Source organism: Chrysemys picta, chromosome 3 (assembly GCF_011386835.1).
Source record: "Chrysemys picta bellii isolate R12L10 chromosome 3, ASM1138683v2, whole genome shotgun sequence".
NCBI classification, from domain to species: Eukaryota; Metazoa; Chordata; order Testudines; family Emydidae; genus Chrysemys; species Chrysemys picta.
The window spans coordinates 135,418,306-135,441,602 of record NC_088793.1 but is presented as its reverse complement, the minus strand read 5'-3'; the positions used below and the strand labels follow the sequence as shown (position 1 = coordinate 135,441,602).

Here is a 23,297-nt window from a genome sequence, read left to right as displayed (position 1 = left end):
GCCAGCACCCCCACTCCCTCCTGCATCCAAACACTCTGCCCCAGCCCTGACCCCAAGCCAGAACCTTATATCCCCTCCAGCACCCCAACACTCTGCCCCAGCCCAGAGCTCCCTCCTGCACCCCAACCTTCGGCCCCAGGCTCAGCCCAGAATCCCCTCCCACGCGAACCCCTCAGCTCCAGCCCAGAGCCAACATGTCTTCCCAAACCCCAACCCCCGACCCGAGCCCAGTGAAAGTGAGTGAGAGTGGGGGAGAACGAGTGATGGCGGGGGGAGAGACAGAGTTAGTGGGGTGAGAATTTGGAGAAGGGGCAGGGCCTCAGGGAAGGGGCAGGGAAGATCCTGGTTGCCCTTAAATTCAAAAAGTGATCTTGGGCATAAAAAGGTTGGATACCACTGCTATAGAACATTTTTTAATGAACAATTTATCATACAAAGCAGTCTCCTACACTTGTGTTCTTACAAAAGAAAAGGAAAATTGCTTACTGATAATTGTTTGTCATAGTACCCTCTTCTCCCATTCTATGACAGCGGATTAAGGGATAGACAATGCTATAGTGACATCTACTGGGAAGCAAGGAGAGTCTGTCCTTTAATCCTTTGTCATAGGATCAGAGAAAAGAGAGATGTACAACAGTAATTATTCCAAGTAGTTAACAATTAGTGTAGTACTGTGCAAAAATGTATCCAGGTACGAAGTAGGAAGAAGCCACAAAAAAATCATCATGTGTTCTCAGCAGGATTTGTGTGTGTGTGTGGGGGGGGGGGGGCACGATACAGTACTCTGCATAAAGTCACAAATATAACAGATTGCAGCTGTTCACCTATAATCACTTCCAAAGAGGATTAGGCATGGCTAGTACTTAGATGGGGGACTGGCAGGTAAACAGCTCATGACGGAGGTGATATTGGTAAGGCAGTACTTTCTCTTTTGAACCAATACTACACCAATGCCTTAGTATGGCACTAAGGGGAAACTGTGATGCTTGAGATGATGTCTTTTGAAAGAAGTTAAAAACCAGTCTTGACAAATCTTGGTCCTTGAAAGTCCCATAACAACACTTTTTAATAGAGAGGAGTGTGGCCACCAGAGAGTTGGGCAAACTCTAATTATTTGGTTATTTATATTCTGTCTACCTAAAATTCACCCCCACAATATCAACTGGATAAAATAATCTTCATTTCATGTCCTAAATGGTTGTGTAAGTTATGTAGTTAGACACTTAGCACATTACACCTCACAGGTGATTGTACTTTAGTGGTGGGCAACATGATTCCTCTATTCAGGGCTAGATTGTGGCTTTTGCAGCCACCTTCACATTATGGGTGTGTGTGTGCAAAAGCCCAGTGCACCAGTGGCAGTGATTCGAGGTATTCTGCCTGTTGAGTGTTGAGATAGACAGAATGTCTATAAGGGTGCTTGCACAGCCATGCCTAGAAGTGATATTGTGGAAGAGGTAGTGTGTGGTCTTATTTCTGTCAGGTTTGTATCACCATTGTGTGTACGGAAGTATGGGGCTATGGCCACATCCAGGATGTTAAATCCACTTGGGCTTTGTGCACTTGGGGTGTATAGAATCGCTGGATCGTGCACTCATAGGACACAAACAGTGGGATTCTGGCTGCCCATTGCAAAGATGTGGCAAGCTAAAGAGAGGGCTCCTTCTGCCCACTTCCCCTCTTGGCACAACTATGCAAAACAGCCAGAACGTGGCCTGTAGCTTGGAATCCTTCCGGATAAAAAGGCATTACATAAATGTACAATCACTACCACATTTTGCAGAGTAAAATTTAAGTGTCAGTCGCAGGAATTTAGTACTTGGCTCCCATTAACTATTAATTATTATTTACTTTTACAATTCCCAAAAGTGTGCTAGGTGCTTTCTAGAACAAATGGGTTCGGGTAGTTTAATTTCCAGACTGAAAATTTGTCTCATTTGTGGTAAGGTGCCCAAGGAATATATAGTGAACCACTTGTGGCTTTCATGTTTTACAACCAAACAAGCCCCCCATTTTATCTTAAGGATGGTAATTCAAGATGGGCATGTACTTATGTGTTTTCTGTACTACCATATTTCAATTACAGGCTTAAACTGTTCATGGTAAAAATGAGCTGCAACAGAAAAAGTTCATACTTTGAGGTATCAACAGGTTGTGGGTTAAAGTTCCCATCTGAATCCATTGAAGCCTGTTTTTCCATCATACTGACATAATTGGATTCCATGTAGTCTGGGGGTAAAGCTCCCGCAACTGCACTCAGGCAGGGCAAAGCCAGTTTGAACAGTTCCTGTTCGTACTTCTATGGAGAAACATGGGATAAAAAGACATAGTGTTGAATGGAGATTGTTTCCATTATTGCTGAAATTGATTCATCATTATAGCCATACATGAAACCAAATTGTCATGGAACAACTTTTTTACTCAATGTGAAATAGAATCTCAGTTCTGAAAATAAAAGAAACTGACATCTGAACTACAATGAAATACTACTGAATACTGAAGCTAGACTTAGGACCAAATCCTGCTTTCATTGAAGTCGATGGAAAAACAATTATTCACTTTGGTGGGAGCCAGACTGGTCCCTCACAGGGAGCCAGAACAGAGTAAAGCAGAGGAATATCCAACACTTGTCCAAGAACCTGGATTTTCTATACCAAATGGCTTCCCATCATGGTGAAATCCTCATCAGGTTGGGGGAAAAAAACACTATATAATGTCCAAATGTATTATCTAGTCTTGTCGAGCTAAGGTATAGACGATATTTCAAAGATAGTTTAGCTGATGTTTAAAATGTTTAAATAATCATGAAAAAATAGCTGTAATAAACATTTGTGTGATTTAAATTTATTAAAATACCCAATATTTTTTACTTCCAAGGAGGAAAAAAGCCCTGAAGAGATAATATGATGGTACTTATAACAAATTAAACTTAATTTCTAGATGCATTTCATTAGTGCTACTATAGTGTATAATATAGGGCCCACAAACTCGTACTCATATAAGTAGTCCTTATTACAGTGAGTGGGTCCATGGAACTGAAAGGTCCTATTGTGTCAGCAAGGATTAATTATGCTTCCCCTCTTAGTCTATAACGGCCATTGCAAAGTTAACCTTTGTCCTGATAACCTTCAGGACACACTGCAAGGCCCAATTTTCCCCCTTACCTGTGATGAGATAGGTGATGGGGAGGACTGAATAGAGGTGGTGTAGGACTCTGGTGGGGATTTGGTGGAGAGGTGAATTAACGTTATATTAATGCTGTTGCTGCATTAATTGATTTCATCTGTGGTAACAGATGGGTCTATCAGTGTGTTTTTAAAGATTGTCAAGGACAGATCGTTGGAAGGGCTCTCTTTTACTGTACAGTAATAAGTCATATAAACAAAAAGACAGATAAAATGTAAGGGTATACAAGATTAGACCCACACAGGATTGCATGGATACCATTTTATTTTTTTAATGATTATATTTATCATGGAAGCAGCATATTCCTTGACAAATTGTTAAACCTAAGCATGTTGAGGATCTTATATGTATACACTATTATTAGCTATTTGATTAAATAGTATTAAAAACACATAGTGTTAGCACATGCTGTTTGCCACATAATCTGTTGTGCATGTAATTGATGCAGAATAATTTATAATAAAATTACATAATTTTGATGTCATTAACTCAAGTTGAAATAAATACTTTGATTAGAAATGATCAGCCTACATTGTGATCATGGAGAACTACATAAAAATTACCTTTTGAGACAGGGCATCAAAAATACCCCAGAACAACTTTCTGGATAAATGAAGTTCTTCTTCTGATGCAGCACCAAAGTTGCCCCACCCACTTGGCAGGCAATAATACTTCCAGCATCTTTCATAATGATTTGTCAGCAACTAGAACACAAAATATTTTGAAAGCATCCAAAATATGTAACAAACAGAATCAATTATCTATCCTGACATTCAAACGCTATACGATCCACACAATAATGATACTAGAACAATCTCTCAATTCATTCAAGGAGTTCATGTTCTAATATACTATTTGCCTTTAGAATCCAATACAGAAAATTATTACTAATAATTACAATTTTAAAACGGTGGTTAAGCATTTTAAAGTTTTCCCAATTCTTAATAGTCTGTAATTTTTTTAGATTTCAGATGAATGTTACCACTTAACCTTAGCTGGCACATCTGTGGTCTAGTGCTTAAGCACGAGAAAGAAGGTGAGGTCCTCACCCTATTGAAGTCAATGGCAAAGTTCCAACAGACTTCAATAGAGCCAAGATATCACCCAGAGTTCTTTGCATCCTGCATTTTATTCTGGACTCTACCAATGACTGCTGCAGGAAGAAAAGACAAGACTCCAGGAATGAGATTTAACTAGGCAGCAAAATTATTAAGCAATACATCTTGGAACTATCCAGCAATAACTCATCCAGTGCAGGACATCCTTCCTTCTGTAATCCATATAATTTGGTAAAAGACTTCTGTCAACCCCAACCCCTTTCTTCTGCCTGGTTCCAGGATAAGTGGGTAGGGAAGGAGGGATTGTCTCCTCACTGTACTGGACATTAGGAGTCCCATCCCCATTCTCCACCTTCTTTAGGAGCTGCCTTCTCCTAATCTGCTTCAAATCCAGTTTTTCAGGGAACCAGACTGTCTAGTGAACAAGCATTTGCACTGGACACCTGCAAAATTGTGATAAAATGAATTTAAAAACCTAACCTCTTTCCACCAGCTCTCTGACCTGCTGAGAGGAAACTGAAAAAAACCTACATTGCCCACGCCAATTTGGCACTAAGGGAAAAATTCCATCCCAACCCCCAAAATACTGGCAGGCCCCAAAACCTGGTCTTCCTCTAATTCCAACTGGCAGAAATGGGAAGCTTTTTATCAGGGTACAGAATGGTGCCCTGGACAGGGGGGAAGGGTTTATAAGCCCTCCCTTGGGTGGACAGGGGCTAGTAAGTTTATGTTGCCTCCTTCTGACCCATCCATCAGTCAAAGAGTTCCCCTCTTCCCATCCTCAAGTCCACAAAGAGACTGGGTTCCCATGAGGAGGGGAAGAAAGGAGGAGGAAATCTTTAAAGGGGCCAAGGGATTTATTTTCCTCCCTGCTGGTCCAGGCAAAGCCTTCCCACTTCTGAGGCTGAGGAAAGGGGAGCATTTTGTGACCTTTGTCGAATCTGTTCACCTCTGAGGCACTGAGTTTACGCACCTGGGAAACAGGTATAACTAATACTTACACCTTGTGTATCTCAAAGGTGTATTCTTAAACTTAATTGAGATAAAGTGCTTTGAGAATTTAGATGAAAGATGCTATAAAAAGGATAAATAATTATTTTAATCCCTCATGATTCTCTTAAAAACTGAACATTAAAGGTGCTCAGAGAAATAAACTCCTTGAAACATGGCAATTTTTGCTTTTAACTTTAACATTGATTGTAAAAGTTGAAAACAGAAGTGTGATAAATGAACAAATAGTACAGAAATCTAGGAATGACAGTCAGGTGTACAGCTTGCCTTTCTGTTGGGTCGCCTAGATGTGCACACTCCACTCCCAACAAACCTATACATTCACAGCGAAGGGAAAACAGAGTCTTTGTGTCAAAAATGGCTAGGGCTGCAGGGCTGTCATGGCAGTGGTCTTGGCCCAGCTCCCCAATCTGGGCATTGTGACCTGAGGCAGATTTGGCAGACTACTGAGGAGAGATTTATGTCAATTGTATTTAAAGAGGTATAGATCATTGAATTTTCATACCCATGACTTTACCCACCATTTCCCCTGAACTTCTAACTTTACTAAATTTACCATGGCAGTGCCATGATTTTTGATAAAGAATGCTGTGACAAATCTGCAGCTCTAATAATGGCAACGGCATCATTAAATATTCCTAAGAGCATGTATGGGTGTGTTTTGGGAAGCAGTACTGTTAGAGATATGGTACAGTAAAAACTTAACTAAAATGTTGCACAATCAAATTGAGTTATGTGACAGATAGGAGGAAACTAAAAATAATTTGTATTAAATAAGAAGTATTTTTGATAAGTGGTCCAAAACATTAAGTTCAACACAGGCTGCTGGAAATTATTTTACTTCTGCACATAATTTACTTTCTATACAATATTTTTTTCTCAGAAACCCTGGGGCAGTCTTAAATCTAAAGAAGTTATTTATGTTGAGAGCAGCATACCATTTAGCATCCTGAAGGCATACTGATATGCCTGTTCTATGACAGAAGATACGTTGTTCTATGACAGACGTTCTTAACCTTTTCCATACCATGACCCTATCTTACAACAGCAAAGAGTTTCAAAACTCCCCTTTCCATTTGGCTATAAGTGAAAGGAAGGGTGGTCAGAGTCCCTTGAACCTGATTGCCCCACCCTGAGGCTCACCCCCAGGCTGAGAATGTATGTTCTACGAAACTTTTGTGAAAGGCAACAAAAATGAATTCTTGATATTTTGAAATTGCCTTCACCAGAAGGCCAGCACCTATAAAGTAACATTTTTGTCAGCACTACAAAAGTTGCTGAGTCAGACTCTTAAGAGCAATAACAGAGCACCAGGGGCTTCATATTTTTTTAAAATTATCAGAAAGAAGAGAAATGGCATTATAAAAGCATGATTCCATTGTGTCTGGAATACACCTTTTGGAAAGCTCTTGGTCCCTATTTTCATTCTATTTTAATCTTCTGGGCTGGAATCCTGAGATTACACTTGTCTACAATTTTTGAGAAGTCGTCTGCTTCAGAGATAAAATGTGCTATTTATTATGTATTTTGATGTTCTGAATTCAAATATGACAATTAAAACAATTGATTGGCTACTGTTTCTAAGATATTTTGTCTATGAATATTGTGTAGATAGTAGAGTTTTAATCATAAATTGTAAACCTAGGTCTTTTCATGTGTTTATGGTTGCTTTACATGATATTTCACCTGTCCTGTTTATGTAACACTTTAAAAATCAGTAAAAGGGTTATATAAATAAAATTTATTATGAAACAAAAGGCAAAAAACTATTATGTACATAGTTTAGTCCTATTCAGTGTCTACTCGGCGCTTCTTGGCTTGTCTCTTGTATTCATTAAATGGAGCATCTCTTGTCACTGTCCAGCAATAGTCTGCAAGCATTGATGGGCTCCATTTGCCCTGATAGCGTTTCTCCATTGTTGCAATGTCCTGGTGAAATCGCTCGCCGTGCTCGTCGCTCACTGCTCCGCAGTTCGGTGGAAAAAAATCTAGATGAGAGTGCAAAAAATGTATCTTTAGTGACATGTTGCAACCAAGGCTTTTGTATGCCTTGAGGAGGTTTTCCACCAACAACCTGTAGTTGTCTGCCTTCTTGTTTCCGAGAAAATTTATTGCCACTAACTGGAAGACTTTCCATGCTGTCTTTTCCTTGCCACGCAGTGCATGGTCAAATGCATCATCTCGAAGAAGTTCACGAATCTGAGGACCAACAAAGACAACTTCCTTTATCTTAGCTTGACTTAACCTAGGAAATTTTCCATGGAGGTACTTGAAAGCTGCTTGTGTTTTGTCAATGGCCTTGACAAAGTTCTTCATCAGACCCAGCTTGATGTGTAAGGGTGGTAACAAAATCTTCCTTGATTCAACAAGTGGTGGATGCTGAACACTTTTCCTCCCAGGCTCCAATGACTGTCAGAGTGGCCAATCTTTCTTGATGTAGTGGGAATCTCTTGCAAAACTATCCCATTCGCAGAGAAAACAGCAGTACTTTGTGTCTCCAGTCTGCAGACCAAGCAAGAGCAACAACCTTCAAATCGCCACAAAGCTGCCACTGATGTTGGTCATAGTTTATGCACCTCAAAAGTTGTTTCATGTTGTCATAGGTTTCCTTCATATGGACTGCATGACCAACTGGAATTGATGGCAAAACATTGCCATTATGCAGTAAAACAGCTTTAAGACTCGTCTTCGATGAATCAATGAACAGTCTCCACTCATCTGGATCATGAATGATGTTGAGGGCTGCCATCACACCATCAATGTTGTTGCAGGCTACAAGATCACCTTTCATGAAGAAGAATGGGACAAGATCCTTTTGACGGTCACGGAACAGGGAAACCCTAACATCACCTGCCAGGAGATTCCACTGCTGTAGTCTGGAGCCCAACAGCTCTGCCTTACTCTTGGGTAGTTCCAAATCCCTGACAAGGTCATTCAGTTCACCTTGTGTTATGAGGTGTGGTTCAGAGGAGGAGGATGGGAGAAAATGTGGGTCCTGTGACATTGATGGTTCAGGACCAGAAGTTTCATCCTCTTCCTCTTCCTCGTCTGACTCAAGTGAGAATGATTCCGGTGCATCAGGAACCGGCAGTCCTTCTCTGTGGGGTACTGGGCGTATAGCTGATGGTATGTTTGGATAATGCACAGTCCACTTTTTCTTCTTTGACACACCTTTCCCAACTGGAGGCACTATGCAGAAGTAATAATTGCTGGTATGATCTGTTGGCTCTCTCCAAATCATTGGCACTGCAAAAGGCATAGATTTCCTTTTCCTGTTCAACCACTGGCGAAGATTTGTTGCACAAGTGTTGCAGCATATGTGTGGGGCCCACCTCTTGTCCCGATCTCCAGTTTTGCAGCCAAAATAAAGGTGATAGGCTTTCTTAACCATAGTGGTTATACTGCACTTTTGTGATGCAAAAGTCACTTCACCACAAACATAGCTGAAGTTATCTGCACTGTTCACACAAGTACGAGGCATCTCTGCTCACTTTGGCTAAAGAGAAATGTGTCCCTTTGCAAAATCAAACACTGACAAATAAGAGAGCATGACACTGTATGATTTCTAGAGCTGATATAGGGCAATTTGTTCAGCAGAGTGATGTAAGCTTCGTTATGATTGCATCATCCATGACTTCTAGGAATAACATGATGCAATTCATATCATGTATGACGCAATACCAGCTTGAGATTGCATCATTAATTGTTTTGCCTAAAAAGCAAATACTGTCCAAACCCAGTCATAGATTTATTCATAGATCCAGTCAAAGATGTATTTTAGTAATTTCTGGTTTAAATTGAGATCCCTTCCCTTTATAACTCACTTATCCTCTGCCATTGCCAAGTCAAGGGTCATATATATTGACCCAATAGCGTATCTTGAAAACTAGAGCCAATCAACAATTTTAAGCATCATTTTCGTTCTCAGTGACCCAGAATTAGTAAAGTTTGACTACATTTATTTCAGAAGCATTTTGGCTGTAGAGCAGTGTTAGTAGAGGTTCAAAATAATGTCACTCATGATGTATTGTCACTAAAGTGGAGGACTCTTTAGAATATCTAAAGAACAGTTCTTAGCATGGAAGTTAAACAACGGATATATCATTCTCTCTTTACAGGAGAGTTCCAGGGCATAAAAGAAAAATACTAAGCTAGATTTTTTTTTAATTCATCGATTTCAACAATCCTGCAGATAGATTACTCCACCTAACGGAAAGTAAACAAACAAAATATTCTGAGTTACAGCCAGTATACGAGGCACCAGACCTTCATCTTCTCATAAGTCAGAACAAATCACAAGACACAAAACTGAAAATACATAGTACATTATAATATAATATAATATAATATAATATAATATAATATAATATAATACTAAATTCAAAGTTATAACTCCCTGGAATCTTCAGAAAGTTCTGCAGAGGAGGGAGGGAGGGACGGAGGGAGGATTTTGATCACAACCAAAAATGTAACTATATATTTGTAGTCCAGGTGTCATGCTCCCATGGATTTAAAAAGCAAACTCAATGTTGTAAGTATTTTCAGAACTAAACAAAGATCAAGATCAGGGGGAGGGATAGCTCAGTGGTTTGAGCATTAGCCTGCTAAACCCAGGGTTGGGAGTTCAATCCTTGAGGAGGCCACTTAAGGATCTGCTAGTGAAGGGGCTGGACTTGATGACCTTTCAGGGTCCCTTCCAGTTCTATGAGATAGTATATGTAACGGGAAGCATCTAAAGCTTCATCACACCTGTAGAATTATAGTTGTGACAGATATGACATTTCCTTCCATATCCTTGGGAGACCTTATTGAATTAAGTTTAAGTATCTTTAGCATCCATTGTATTAAATGAATGACACCTACCAGAGCCCAAGTTTGGAGCTGGGGTGATCTCTGGTAAGCTTTTAGAATTCATGTAGGTTTTTTTTTTTAATTATTTTTAATATGTTTTCTCTGTAATGCTTTCACCTTAAGAATAAACCTGCTTGCTTATAATGAGCTGTGTGGTTATTTGTAACTGAGGGCAATCACATTGTTCATAACCCCTGGAGAAAAAAACAAAACGCAGACACGTGCCTTCCATGCAGTCTGGCGGGCTGAGGATACCACAGTGTAGACAAGAAACTCTGCAGCCTGGAAAACCCCCAGTCAAGAGGGAGAGAGGCATAAGTCTCTACCCAAGAGAGGTGACAGATGAAATTAAACATGACCTGCTTCTTATAAAAGGAAGGAGAAAAGGCAAAATAAAAGGAGAATAGCTGCAATGTCTTGCCGAAAGCTGTGTTCGGAAATCATCAGAAGCGAGTTTTCATAGTTCACTAAAAAACAGTAGGATATAAGGTGGTGAATGATTCAGTTCTTGGCACACTGAGGCTTTACACTGAGGACTCTGTGTTGAGGATCTTGTCTAAGTAAGTATATAAGTGTATCCCTTCATGGAGCAGAGCCGCAACCAGCATCAACAGGAGACGATAAAACCTTTGAAGCCTGAAGACAACTTGAATGGTAGGAAAAAGATCTGGATTCCTCAGACATCCCAGCTATCAGGCCTCATCCTCAAAGGAAACCTGCACAACACTTCCAGAAGATGAGCCTGGGAGCTTAAATTCGTAACTTTGCTAGACACTAAAAATCATGGTCTTAATTAAGACACTGCATTTATGGCTTATTACAAAATTCTATAACCCACTAACCTCCCTTTTTGTCCTATGACTACAGGGATGTTAACAGGCCACTTCACCTTGAATGGTTCCCCTTAGAGTATGTACTAGCGACTTATGCTAAACTATCTGCTCAATCTTGTATTTAGCGGTGACACTCTGAGTTCCTTTCCCAGACCTGAAGAACAGCTCGGTAAGTTCAAAAGCTTGTCTCTCTCGCCAACAGAAGTTGGTTCAATAAAAGATATTACCTCACCCAGCTTTGTCTCTCTAATATCCTTGGACCAACACGGCTACAACACTGCATACAGAGAAAATGAGTCAGTTTTCTGGGAGGAGAGAGACTAAACACGCAGAGCCCAAGCTGGAGATCCTGGGGAGCCACCCAGAAATTTACATGACCTTGCTCTATTAATGCCTTGGAAACATCTCTCTCACCCTCTCGCCTCTCTCCATCTTGTTTCTTTTTTACAAGGGCTTGAAGAAAGGACAGAATTGGAAGGGGAGTCAGAGATGAGGAATGAACTTTATGCTTCCGTGTGGACTGATCAGAAGTGAGCATTAGTGGCTGTCACAAAGAATAGTCTTTCTCCTTGCTTCCTACTAGAGTGATGACATGCTATTGTTTCCTCTACCGGATGGAGGCAAGGCAACATACAAGTAATAGTACATTGCATACAAGAAGATTAAAATGTACCTTTACTGTAAACCACACATACCTTCAGAGGCATCTTTGCATGCTCATTTAATAGGGGAACATCAAACACTAATCTCCTCAGCAAGTGTTGCATCATGGAAGGCCTCAGTTGGCTGTAGGTAGACAGACAGTTTCAACAGAGCATACAACTAGCTTTTATGCAATAAATAGACAATGCATTAAAGTAACCACACACTCCAAGGATCTGTGCCAATTGTCCTACTCCTTCAGATATTCCCAAATCCATAAAGTGATGTAATTTTGTTGGTGACACAGCAGATTAAAAATGTGTGGGAAGGAAATGGAGAGCAAACAATAACAGAGGCATTCTAAACAAAACTTCCAGAATATGCTACTTCCAGCTATGTTCCAGTGTGAACAATATAAATTACAAAAAAAAAAAAAATTGTGAAAACACAAGCTCTGAAATAGAGACGAGAAGGACAGGTGCAAAACAGAAAATGTAATATTCCGATACTATATTTGATTATCACCATGCATATTGTAACACAAAAAAAAGCACATAAAGAATAATGTTTTGACAATATTCTTGCATTGAAGAAGCCATATAAGCTAAGTTTTGACACTGTGGATGTACTATACTAGGACCCAAAGAGTATTGGGCATCAGCTGGAAAGAGAACAAACAACAGGGATTTGTCTATATGCCACTCTATAATAGGCAGAGAATATACATATAAAAAGTCTCTCAATAACAGCAAACTGTGAACAGATACGATATTGACATTATCAAGATTAAAGTATTGTTATTAACTAAAATGAACTAAGGTTTAGGAAATATGACCTTTGAGAAAAGGTTAAAAAAACTGACCATGTTTAGTCTCGAGAAAAAGACAACTCAGGGGGGACCTGATAGCCTTCAAATATGTTAAGGGCTATTAGAGGGAGGAAAGTGATCAATTGTTTTCGATGCTCACTGATAGTAGGTTAAGTAGTAATTGGATTTATATGCAGCAAGAGAGATTTAGTTACATATTAGGAAAAATCTTTCCAACTATAAGGTTAGTTAAGTACCAGAATAGGTTACCAAGGAGTGTTGTGGAATCCCCATCACCTGAGGTTTTTAAAAACAGATTAGACAAGCATCTGTCAGGGATTGTCTAGGTAAAATTGGTCCCACCTCAGCACTAGATGATCTCTCATGGTCCCTTCCCACCCTATATTTCTATCATTCTATAATATATAGCATAAAAAATCCAGTACACTGCTTTTATTTGCCCTGAACTTCAAAATTACCACTAACAATACAAGAAGGTGTGTCACTTTTGAACTGACTGGGAGGTTCATTAGGAAAAATCATGTGGGTTAAAATTTTCAAAAGTGCATAAATGATGTAGATGCCTAAGTCCTACTGACTTTCAGTGGGACTTAGGTTCCTGAATGCTTGCACATTTTGAAAATGGGACCTGGGCATGTTTGAAAATTTTGCACTTGGGCTGCTAGACTTGAGAAGGGAGAACATAGGCAAAAATTCCAAGATGGAAAGAGGGTGGCACTAATGCAACTGATAGGTTGGAAAGTGTGCTGATCGTGAACTACTATGTAATTAAAGATCAGCTAGGATTTAAAATGTAACTGATAACTGAATAGCTTCAGCAAGCAATATAAACTTCTATAATAAATCACCACACGGTACTATCAGTTTGCAATGTTAAAAATGCTCTTAAAAATGATACTCTATTATGTTCAGAATTCCTTATTTATATAGATTTTTGTCCCCAATGCAGTGAGTTCTCTTAGTTACTTACTGTGGTTAATTAAGGAGAATCTGTTAATAGAACAATAACTAAAAATTGCATTTACATGTAATTACCAGCTGTGCAACTTGAATATAATCAAGTATATATTTATTTAATATATCTTTCCCAGACTCCGCAAAAATGGAAAAATACAGTATCTGAAGAGTGACAGTGTATTAAATAAAAGCCATAACCATGCTACTGATAAAAGGTGATATGTAGTTAGCTACTCTGCCGTCATGCTCTTGTATATATATCACATCTCAATATAACAACTCATCTTTCTATGGAGTCAGGGATATTCACTGACTTACCCACAAATAGAGAGTAAACATTCTTCAATGGAATCCCGCTGAGCTTTGGTAAGAGAGCAGCCCTTGGAGAGTCTGTACACAGTATGTAATAAGGAATCTATGAGGGAGGCATGGTGCTCTGTGCCAGCAAAAAGAGGAGCACATCTGGTCAACAAAGGCAAGACTGCAGTACAAAGGTATCGATTCAGAGCCAAGGCCATGTCTGTAGCACTCAGAGCAGCCTATGAAACAAATTAAACACAAACAGTGAGACTTGTTTGATAAATATTGTTACAAAGGAAAATAACTACATTTTGCAGTTTTTGCTTTCATAGTTGATACAAAAGGAATTAATTTTCCCACGCACAAGGGGAAACTCTCCTCCCTACATGCCATGTATGATACATTTACACACTATTTTTTCAAATATACTATAATTATTTTGTGGAAAATGTCAAAGAAGAAGGTGAAATTTGGAAAAGTAATGAGACTTAATACACGGAGAGACAGACAGACAATATACATGTTACAGCATGTATATTCCATTCTAACCTCCTATATTCAGTCACTTGTTACTTTCCAAACATGTCACTTACTGTGTAGAGATTTTTCCAGATGAAAAAATATATTTTAAAAAATCCAATTATATATACTATTTTCCCTAAAAAACAACATGCTATAGAGAGATGCCAAAAATGGGGATCTACAAAATGTTAATGATTATTCTACTTAGAAACTGTATGATACATAGATACACAGATATTATATTCAGAGGTGGGCTCAAGCTTCAGAAATTATTTTGAACTGTCTAAAGTTCATGAAGCATTTGACATGGGATTTTGGGTCAGCCATTAGAAAGACTGGTGCTGTTTACAAAATTCAGATGCATTTTTAGATTTTGAACACACCACATATTCAGGTCCAATACAAGGCTTTGTTTCAAGTCCATTCTCTCTCTTTTACACACACAATGAAGTGTGTTTAAAGTATGACCCCTGGCAACGTTGAGCTTTAGAACCTTCTGGAAAATAAAGGCAATTGAGGCACTAAACAGTCAAAGTTGAGGTTATAGTTGGGCTATGTGGCCTCCAATTGCCTTGATTCCTTCTGCAAAACTCAAGCATCCTATGAAGTCAAAATTCCTGGAAAGGTTCACTTCTTGGAATAGATGTTCTTGGTGCTCATAATAAACTTGGGCCCTATAGCTCCAAACCATCCAGTACTGACTTGCCTGACATTTAAGTAAAAAACAGCTTGCCTTGTTTCCTCACAAAAAATCACTTGTTTATACTTCATTCACATTTGCAAGTTCTTTTCCCATTACTAGAAACTTTTTTTAAAATGAAAACAAACTACAAAATCTGATCATGTCAAATATACATCAAGTGGACTATGTTTCTGATACCTCTGCTCTAGGGTGAACTCTTACTGTTGCCAGCACAATTGTATCTTATCTGTTTTCTGTAACTATAGAATGATGATCTGCTTAAAAACAAGTTTAAAGTTCCTGAAATAAGACTACTGACATATAGTACCTTCTCGTTCAAAGTATCTGCTCTGGATGTAGAGAGTTATAACTTGCTGATTAATGACAAATATTTTCCCTTTTAGCCTTGCAGAACCAACACAGCCAAGAGTAATATGGATTTTATTCCTTATCCTTCAAAAAAGGGCAAAAATTCTGTGCCACAGGCAGTAATGCCCACTTCTCTTCTGACTTTTTTGCCTCCTTCCATCTGGAATCTTGAAGCCCAAGTCTCAGCCCTCAGACTCCCATTTTCCTTCTGGCCCATCTAAGAAAAATTACAAGGGACAGATGACTGAAAATAGGAGACAGGTGATTCCAAGGCAGAAATAGGACAAAGTCAAGAGAGTTCCAGAGTAAGAGACAGACTCAGATCACAGACTTCTGGAAAAGAAATCCTTTAGCCCAGTTCCCTAGGGAGAGGCCCTTAGTTATATCCACAGGGACCTGATCTGATTTTAGATTGAGGACTCAGGCTCTGAAAGTCTCTTTGCTGGGAAAGACACTGGGCCTCTGTGTGTTGTGACCCTGGGCTTGAGGTGTGAAGTCTCTATAAGACAAGCATTAATCTGGAGAATATGCCTCTTTGCTGCTTTTCAAGATGTTCTTAAAGGTCAGCAGCACCAGGGGGTGCATCCAACAAGTGGGAATAGACAGAGTCCACCTTGAAAGAGAAGAATGTTATTTTGTGCAGTGCTTGACAAACTGAGGGAATTGACAAATCAAAGAATTTAAATCTTTACCGTGTCTAAGGAAGCAGCAGCACGGAGATCTGGCAGAAAGCCAACCTCAAGGAGATGTAGAAGGAAATCCTGGTCCTCAATTCCATAGACTCTGTCAAGGAACAAAACCATGGCTGCCTTGTGATCTGGGCAAAACCCCGCTGACATGTCAGGTTCCACCACAGTACCATCTAAAAGGAAGCAATAAGGCTTCAATAAAAAGGATCATTCTGCATAGGCAAGGGTATTGAGCATCTGTTAATATCTGAACATTTTCCATGTGTTCATGTTACACAAAGGCAACCAGTTCATAGCTTGACTGAATAAAATGCATAAGGCAACCTAAATCCAGGTAAACCCTATAGTATAAGTAGGTGGTGTCTTTCATACTCTGCATGCCAAAGCAGTCACACTACCTGACTCTCTTATGCAACGTAAGAAAAATACCCTGTTGTATATTGTTTTCACTAAAAAGGTCCAATGAAAAGTGAGCAGCAGAATGATTCTGACTTGTATAACCCTGGAATGCAGCACCAGTGAGAATACCTGAAAGGCAGGTTCATTAACAAAAGGAATGAGAGCAAGAGATTATAAGAAGAAAAACTCAAAAAGGACCATTTACTAGAAGATCTTAAAAGGTGATGGAAATTCAGAGCTATTTTTTGAGCTTTAGGAAGTTTATACTTAAAAACTATACTTTGATGACACAATCAAGATGCTGTTAGTAAAGGATCTTTATAGTTATGTTTGAAAACATAACAGAAATGTTAATCCTTTTGATACTTTCTTTCCAAATAATATTTTTTATTCCTGTATTTCATAGAGTGCTGTTTAGTTATAACTTCTGTCTATAATATGTTCTTGTTTGTAAGGTAAATTAGCATTGCTGTGTTTGTAACACTGTATTAGAATCAGGATATTCTTGTGCTGTAAGTGCTGCAGCAAGCCACGCTGCACACATGCCTGCAAATACAGTGATAATTCTGCTAAATGCCAGCAACATGGGGCTGACCCTGCTCTTGCCAGGAGCTCTATGCAGGCTGACTTGGAGTCCCATTTAATTTATTGGGTCTCTGGAGTGACTGGAATAACAGAGACTTGGTGGGGTAATTCACATGACTGGAGCACTGTCATGGATGGGTATAAACTGTTCAAGAAGGACAGGCGGGGGAGAAAAGGTGCAGGAGTTGAACTGTATGTAAGAGAGCAGTATGGTTGCTCAGAACTCAAGTATGAAACTGGAGAAAAGCCTGTTGAGAGCCTTTGGGTTAAGTTTAGAGGCGAGAGCAACAAGGGTAATGTTGTGGTGGGCATCTGCTATAGACCACCAGACCAGGAGGATGAGGTAGACGAGGCTTTCTTTGGACAACCAACAGCAGTTTCCAGATAACAGGCCTTGGTTCTCATGGGGGACTTCAATCACCCTGATATCTGCTGGGAGAGCAATACATTTTTGGAGAGTGCTGGAGGAACCAACTAGGGGCCATGCTCCTCTTGACCTTCTGCTTACAAACACGGAAGAATTGGTAGGGGAAGTAGAAGCGTGTGGCTACCTCGGCAGCAGTGATCATGAGATGGTCGAGTTCAGGATCCTGACAAAAGGAAGAAAGGAGAGCAGCAGAATATGGACCCTGGATTTCAGACAAGCAGACTTTCACTCCCTCAGGGAACTGATGGGCAGGATCCCTGGGAGGCTAATATGAGGGGAAAAGGAGTCCAGGAGAACTGGCTGTATTTTAAAGAAGCCTTATTGAGGGCGCAAGAACAAACCATCCCGATGTGCAGAAAGAATAGCAAATATGGCAGGCAACCAGCTTGGCTTCACGGAGAAATCTTCAGTGAGCTTAAACACAAAAAGGAAGCTTACAAGAAGTGAAAACTTGGACAGATGACGAGGGAGGAGTATAAAAATATTGTTTGAGCATGCAGGGGTGTAATCAGGAAGGCCAAAGCACAACTGGAGTTGCAGCTAGCAAGGAATGTGAAGGGTAACCAGAAGGGTCTCTACAGGTATGTTAGCAACAAGAAGGTGGTCAGGGAAAGACCTTTGCTGAATGGGGGAGGCAATCTAGTGACAGATAATGTGGAAAAAGCTGAAATACTCATTGCTTTTTTTTTTGCCTTGGTCTTCACAGACAAGGTCAGCTCCCAGACTGCTGCACTGGGCAGCACAGTATGGGGAGGAGGTGAGCAGCCCTCAGTGGTGAAAGAACAAGTTAAGGACTATTTAGAAAAGTTGGACATGCACAAGTCCATGGGGCCAGATCTAATGCATCCGAGGGTGCTGAGGGAGTTGGCTGATGTGATTGCAGAGCCATTGGCCATTATCTTTGAAATCTCATGGCAATGGGGAAGGTCCTGGACAATTGGAAAAAGGCAAACATAGTGCCCATCTTTAAAAAAGGGAAGAAGGAAAATCCGGGGAACTACAGACCAGTCAGCCTCACCGCAGTCCCTGGAAAAGTCATGGAGCAGGTCCTCAAGGAATCCATTTTGAAGCACTTGGAGGAGAGGAAGGTGATCAGGAATGGTCAACATGGAATCACCAAGGGCAAGTCATGCCTGACCAACCAGATTGCCTTCTATGATAGGATAGCTGACTGTGGATATGGGGAAAGCGATGGATATGGTCTCCCACAGTATTCTTGCCAGCAAGTTAAAGAAGTATGGGTTAGATGAATGGACTATAAGGTGGATAGAAAGCTGGCTAGATCGTTGGGCTCAACAAGTAGTGATCAACAACTCGCTGTCTAGCTGGCAGCCGGTATCAAGGGGTCAGTCCTGGGGCCGGTTTTGTTCAACATCTTCATTAATGATCTGGATGATGGGATGGATTGCACACTAAGCTGGGGGGAGAGGTAGATACGCTGGAGGGTAGGGATAGGGTCCAGAGTGACCTAGACAAATTGGAGGATTGGGCCGAAATAAATCTGATGAGGACAAGTGCAGGGTCCTGCACTTAGGACGAAGAATCCCATGCACTGCTACAGGCTGGGGACTGATTGGCTAAGTGGCAGTTCTGCAGAAAAGAACCTGGGGATTACAGTGGATGAGAAGCGGATATGAGTCAATGGTATGCCCTTGATGCCAGAAGGCTAATGGCATATTGGGCTGCATTAGTATAAGCATTGCCTGCAGATCGAGGCAAGTGATTATTCCCCTCTATTTGGCACTGGTGAGACCACACCTGGAGTACTGTGTCCAGTTTTGGGCCTCCCACCACAAAAAGAATGTGGACAAATTGGAGAGAGTCCAGCAGAGGGCAAAGAAAATGATTAGGGGGCTGTGGCACATGACTTATGAGGAGAGGCTGTGGAAACTGGGCTTATTTAGTCTCAAGAAGAGAAGAGTGAGGGGGGATTTGATAGCAGCCTTACCTGAAGGGGGGTTCCAAAGAGGATGGAGCTAAGCTGTTCTCAGTGGTGGCAGATGACAGAACAAGGAACAATGGTTTCAAGTTGCAGTGGGGGAGGTCTAGGTTGGATATTAGGAAACACTATTTCACTAGGAGGGTGGTGAATCACTGGAATGGGTTATAGGGAGGTGATGGAATCTCCATTCTTAGAGGTGTTAAAGGCCTGGCTTGACAAAGCCCTGGCTGGGATGATTTAGTTCAGGTTGGTCCTGCTTTGAGCAGGGGGTTGGACTAGTTGACCTCCTGAGGTCCCTTCCAACCCTAATCTTCTATGATTCTATGGTGGGCCCACATGTGAGCGCAGGGATATGCCAATGAGGAGTTCGTTGCAGGATCAGGATCACAGTGTACGTCTAAACTAGAGCTGGAAGGTGTAAATTCCAGTTTGAGGAGATATACTTGCTCTAGCTCAGATCAAGCTGGCACACTAAAAATAGAAGTGTAGCCACTGTACACGAGCTATGGGAGGGACTAGCTGCCTCAAGTACAATCCGATCCAAGAACATAGGTACATACTCAGGGCAGCTAGTCCCTCCCACCTCTGTGGCTACACTTCTATTTTTAGTGGGGTACCTCAATCAGAGCTAGTGTGAGTATGTTAGAATTTTAACCTACCTTCCAGCTCCAGTGTAGGCATACTGCCTACACTAATAAGTAAGTTCTGCTAAGATAAAGAACAAACAACGAGATTATGGTACCAGAACTAGGGATTAGATTACCAGTCTCTCAGGAAAAAAGACGGCAAGTTGCATTTTTTTTTAATTTTTTTTAGAAAAATAGAGAAAATATATTTGTGGGTATAAAGGCATGGATTGTCCTTACATACCCATTGTGGAGCTGCCAATGTGCCACACCTTAATTTCCCCTGATTGGAACAGCAATAAATTCACTTCAACATCCCAGGGCAAGGACAATCCAACACATACTAACAAAATAGCATGTCCCTTCTAACAAACTTTCTGGACAGGAGCCATCACAATAAACAGTTTGTAAGGTTCTCACCTCAGCACCCTGGTTCAGAACTCCCAAATGTCGAAGTCGACAAAACAAAATCTGACTTTGGTGAGGTTAGTCTGCCAAAGAAACCACCACCCACTGCAGCCTGTGTGGCTCCTTGCCCCCCCCCCCCCCTCCCGGCTCAGTTAAGCTTTCTGTTGCATGCTGTTTAACACAGCCTCACCCTAGGGCAGGGCAGGGCAGATCCTCTTTGATTACACCCCAGGCTGTCAGGGCCCTATGCTCTAGTTTGTCCTTTAAAGCGGCAGCACACTCCATCACAGTGGGATTATTTTAAAAAACAGTCTTAAGGGGTTCTTCATACCTATTTATTAATATTTTCCAGAAAAAAAGAAAAAAACTCTATCTGAAACCTACCAAAAAACAACAGCCTCTTAAAGGCTTAAAACAAAAAAGTTTCCTTAAAAAGTGAACAGAATAAATAGTATGTGCTAAAGTGGGGATCAAGCTCCAGTTTCTGGTGTCAGCATCACAACACTACTGTCACCCTTCCCCTCCAGCAACACTAACATGGAGGAGCATGAACAGCCTTGTGATACTTGTGCCCAGTGCTCATGCTTCAGGAGAGAAGCTGTTCCCAGTGCTATTATAGATTCAGAAATGGTAATGTGTGGCATTGTGATAAAAGTAGGGCTCTATAGCACCTTCAAAAATTCCCACTTTAGATCTGATGGCCATTCTGGACCCAATGATGATCCCACTGAAATCAGTGGAGGTTTTGCCACTGATTTAAAAAATGAATGTATAATCACTATCTAGAAAATCAAAGAAAGTGGTATGACTTTTCTAGTCCACATCATGAATAATTAAATTCCCTGGGAAATATGGATATAAATATTCACATATTACTAGCCAAATTCAAAAGAATGAGTTGGCGGGGGGGGGGGGGGGGGGGGAAGAAATGCTCAGCAATCATCTTACCTTTAGCTATTGTTGGCATGTGGAAAGGAATGCTAATTACACCCACCAAATCTTCCAGGGGAATCAAAGACCGCAGAATTGACCTGATCCTAATGGCTTCCCCTTTGCCAGCATGGATTAGCTAATGAAAGAGTAACAAAATTTAACAATAATATTTTTTTCCTGTAACTATATTTGCCTGCATACTCTAGAAACCTTCAGAAGTACATTTTACAAGAATGAGTGCTGAGTCAAATGATAATTAAATATACACATTTTACACAATATATATTTCATTTGTTTTGATCCAGATGCAAATTTATGGGACTTAGAGCTATGAAGATTTTGTTATTAATGTAGAATAACCTCATTTTCATGGTAAAATGCTGAGACACCTGGGAAGAGGTCAGGGTGTCAACATATAGTAGGCTTGGTGAAAGAAAATCCATGAGATGCTGATGAGTTCAGCTATTCTATCGTCAGCAGTTTCACTGTCTTAATTGGCTTATGGCTCTCTCAGGGTGACCATGGGTTTATGAAAACTAGGTTAAAATAATGTTTATTCTCCAAACAAAACAACACAAAAACACATACAGAGAACTTATAATATAGATTCTTCCAGTTTTTGAGGATGCCTAACCCTGTATAAACCTGACATTTGGGGGAATCTGTGCAAGACAGTGTTATTTTAGAGAAATGAGGCCACAGTTTGAACTTCAATGAGCATAAGTGGTTCCTACCTCATACTTCCCACTCCCACTTGTTAGTTTGCCTCATCCTCTTGTTGCATCTAGTCATAACCCAGGCCCCAGTCCTGAAAAAAATTACATCCATATTTAAGTATGGAAGTAGCCCTAATAAATTTGGCGAGACCACTGACATGCATCAAGTTAAGCATGTGCATAAGTCTTTGCAGGACTGGGGCCCAGACTGTAAACTCTCTGGTGTAGGGTCTGTCTATTTATCATATATCTGTTTGGCTCCTAGCACAAAGGTCCCTGATCATTGACTAGTATCCCTGAGTATTGCTAATACAGCCCAAAGATCATGATGGAATACCACTGTATATTTCTGGGTGTGGAATTGATTGTTCATGTTTTAATGGAAAGCAACATCATTTTTACTTTCTTTTATATGTGAGTTCAAATGGATGTAATGAGAGTAAAAAAATACTGCTTGTTGTTTAAGAAATAGTTTACAGCTGTGAAAAAAAGAGGGCAGTTTCGTCCGGATAGTCTCACTACCACATGGGAGAACTTTGTTCAAGAGTATCTTTTTGATGCTGAAGGCAACTGTCTGAGATATTTTCAGTCTCCTGGTAGGAAAGGAGGCAACCTGACATTTTGCTTTGTGCCTATTAGTGACTGCAGAAATGCACAATGGGTTACAATGAGAGACAAAACACTGATTCAGGGGTTCTCCAACATTTTTCTTTGACTAAACCTTCTATTGTATTCTGGCAAAATGGTGATCTTAGAACCATGTGGTATATCTTGACTGATTCTCTGATTTCCCTACAAGCCCAAACATACTGGTACACCCCCTGGAAGTTCTGCACAGGTAAGACCACCAAATTACTGGAGCTCAGATGTGCCACACAGATTCTGAAGGCAGAATTTTGCCTCTGCAGAAGTTACATGGAAATCCTTAAAAAACTGGCAACTGGACATTGGTTTTAACTATCATCAAAATGATACCACATACAGTTTATTTAAATCATCTGCACATTAAATATTATACTGGCATAACATTGTTTCAATACCTAAGGGATAACATGTATTGCAGTGAAAAGGCCAATGAACTAACACACCAGACTATCAGTAAGAAAACAGCAATACTTGCAGAGACAAAAAACTTACATGCATTTCAGGGGCACAGCGTCCTAAGAGGTCAATCAAAGCAGCGTAAAAGGTCATGATGGCATTTCCCATATGGATGGTGTCATCTTCTTCTTCCATCTCACTTTTATTTATTTGTGAAAGGAAACAAAACATTAAAAAAGACTTGAGACTTTTTCATCAGCTATGAAATCAACACATAGTTGATTGGCGCCA

At 40.4% G+C, this 23,297-nt stretch overlaps 1 protein-coding gene across 22 annotated transcripts in view; it reads right to left on the bottom strand.

The window, feature by feature from the left end:
• The window catches only part of RYR2 (ryanodine receptor 2), a 722,683-nt gene that overhangs the window by 201,268 nt on the left and 498,118 nt on the right, over positions 1–23,297 (bottom strand). For all 22 annotated transcript variants that reach the window (XR_010599784.1, XM_065589065.1, XM_065589068.1 and 19 more), the window contains 7 exons: positions 23,103–23,205; positions 21,265–21,385; positions 15,933–16,102; positions 13,686–13,906; positions 11,635–11,725; positions 3,750–3,890; positions 2,136–2,299 (listed from right to left, as the gene is read on the bottom strand). Coding sequence is in view for 21 of the 22 variants with exons in the window: in XM_065589065.1 (XP_065445137.1) it covers positions 2,136–2,299; positions 3,750–3,890; positions 11,635–11,725; positions 13,686–13,906; positions 15,933–16,102; positions 21,265–21,385; positions 23,103–23,205 (1,011 nt within the window). In the remaining variant the exon portion in view is untranslated. The remainder of the gene's footprint in view (positions 1–2,135; positions 2,300–3,749; positions 3,891–11,634; positions 11,726–13,685; positions 13,907–15,932; positions 16,103–21,264; positions 21,386–23,102; positions 23,206–23,297) is intronic.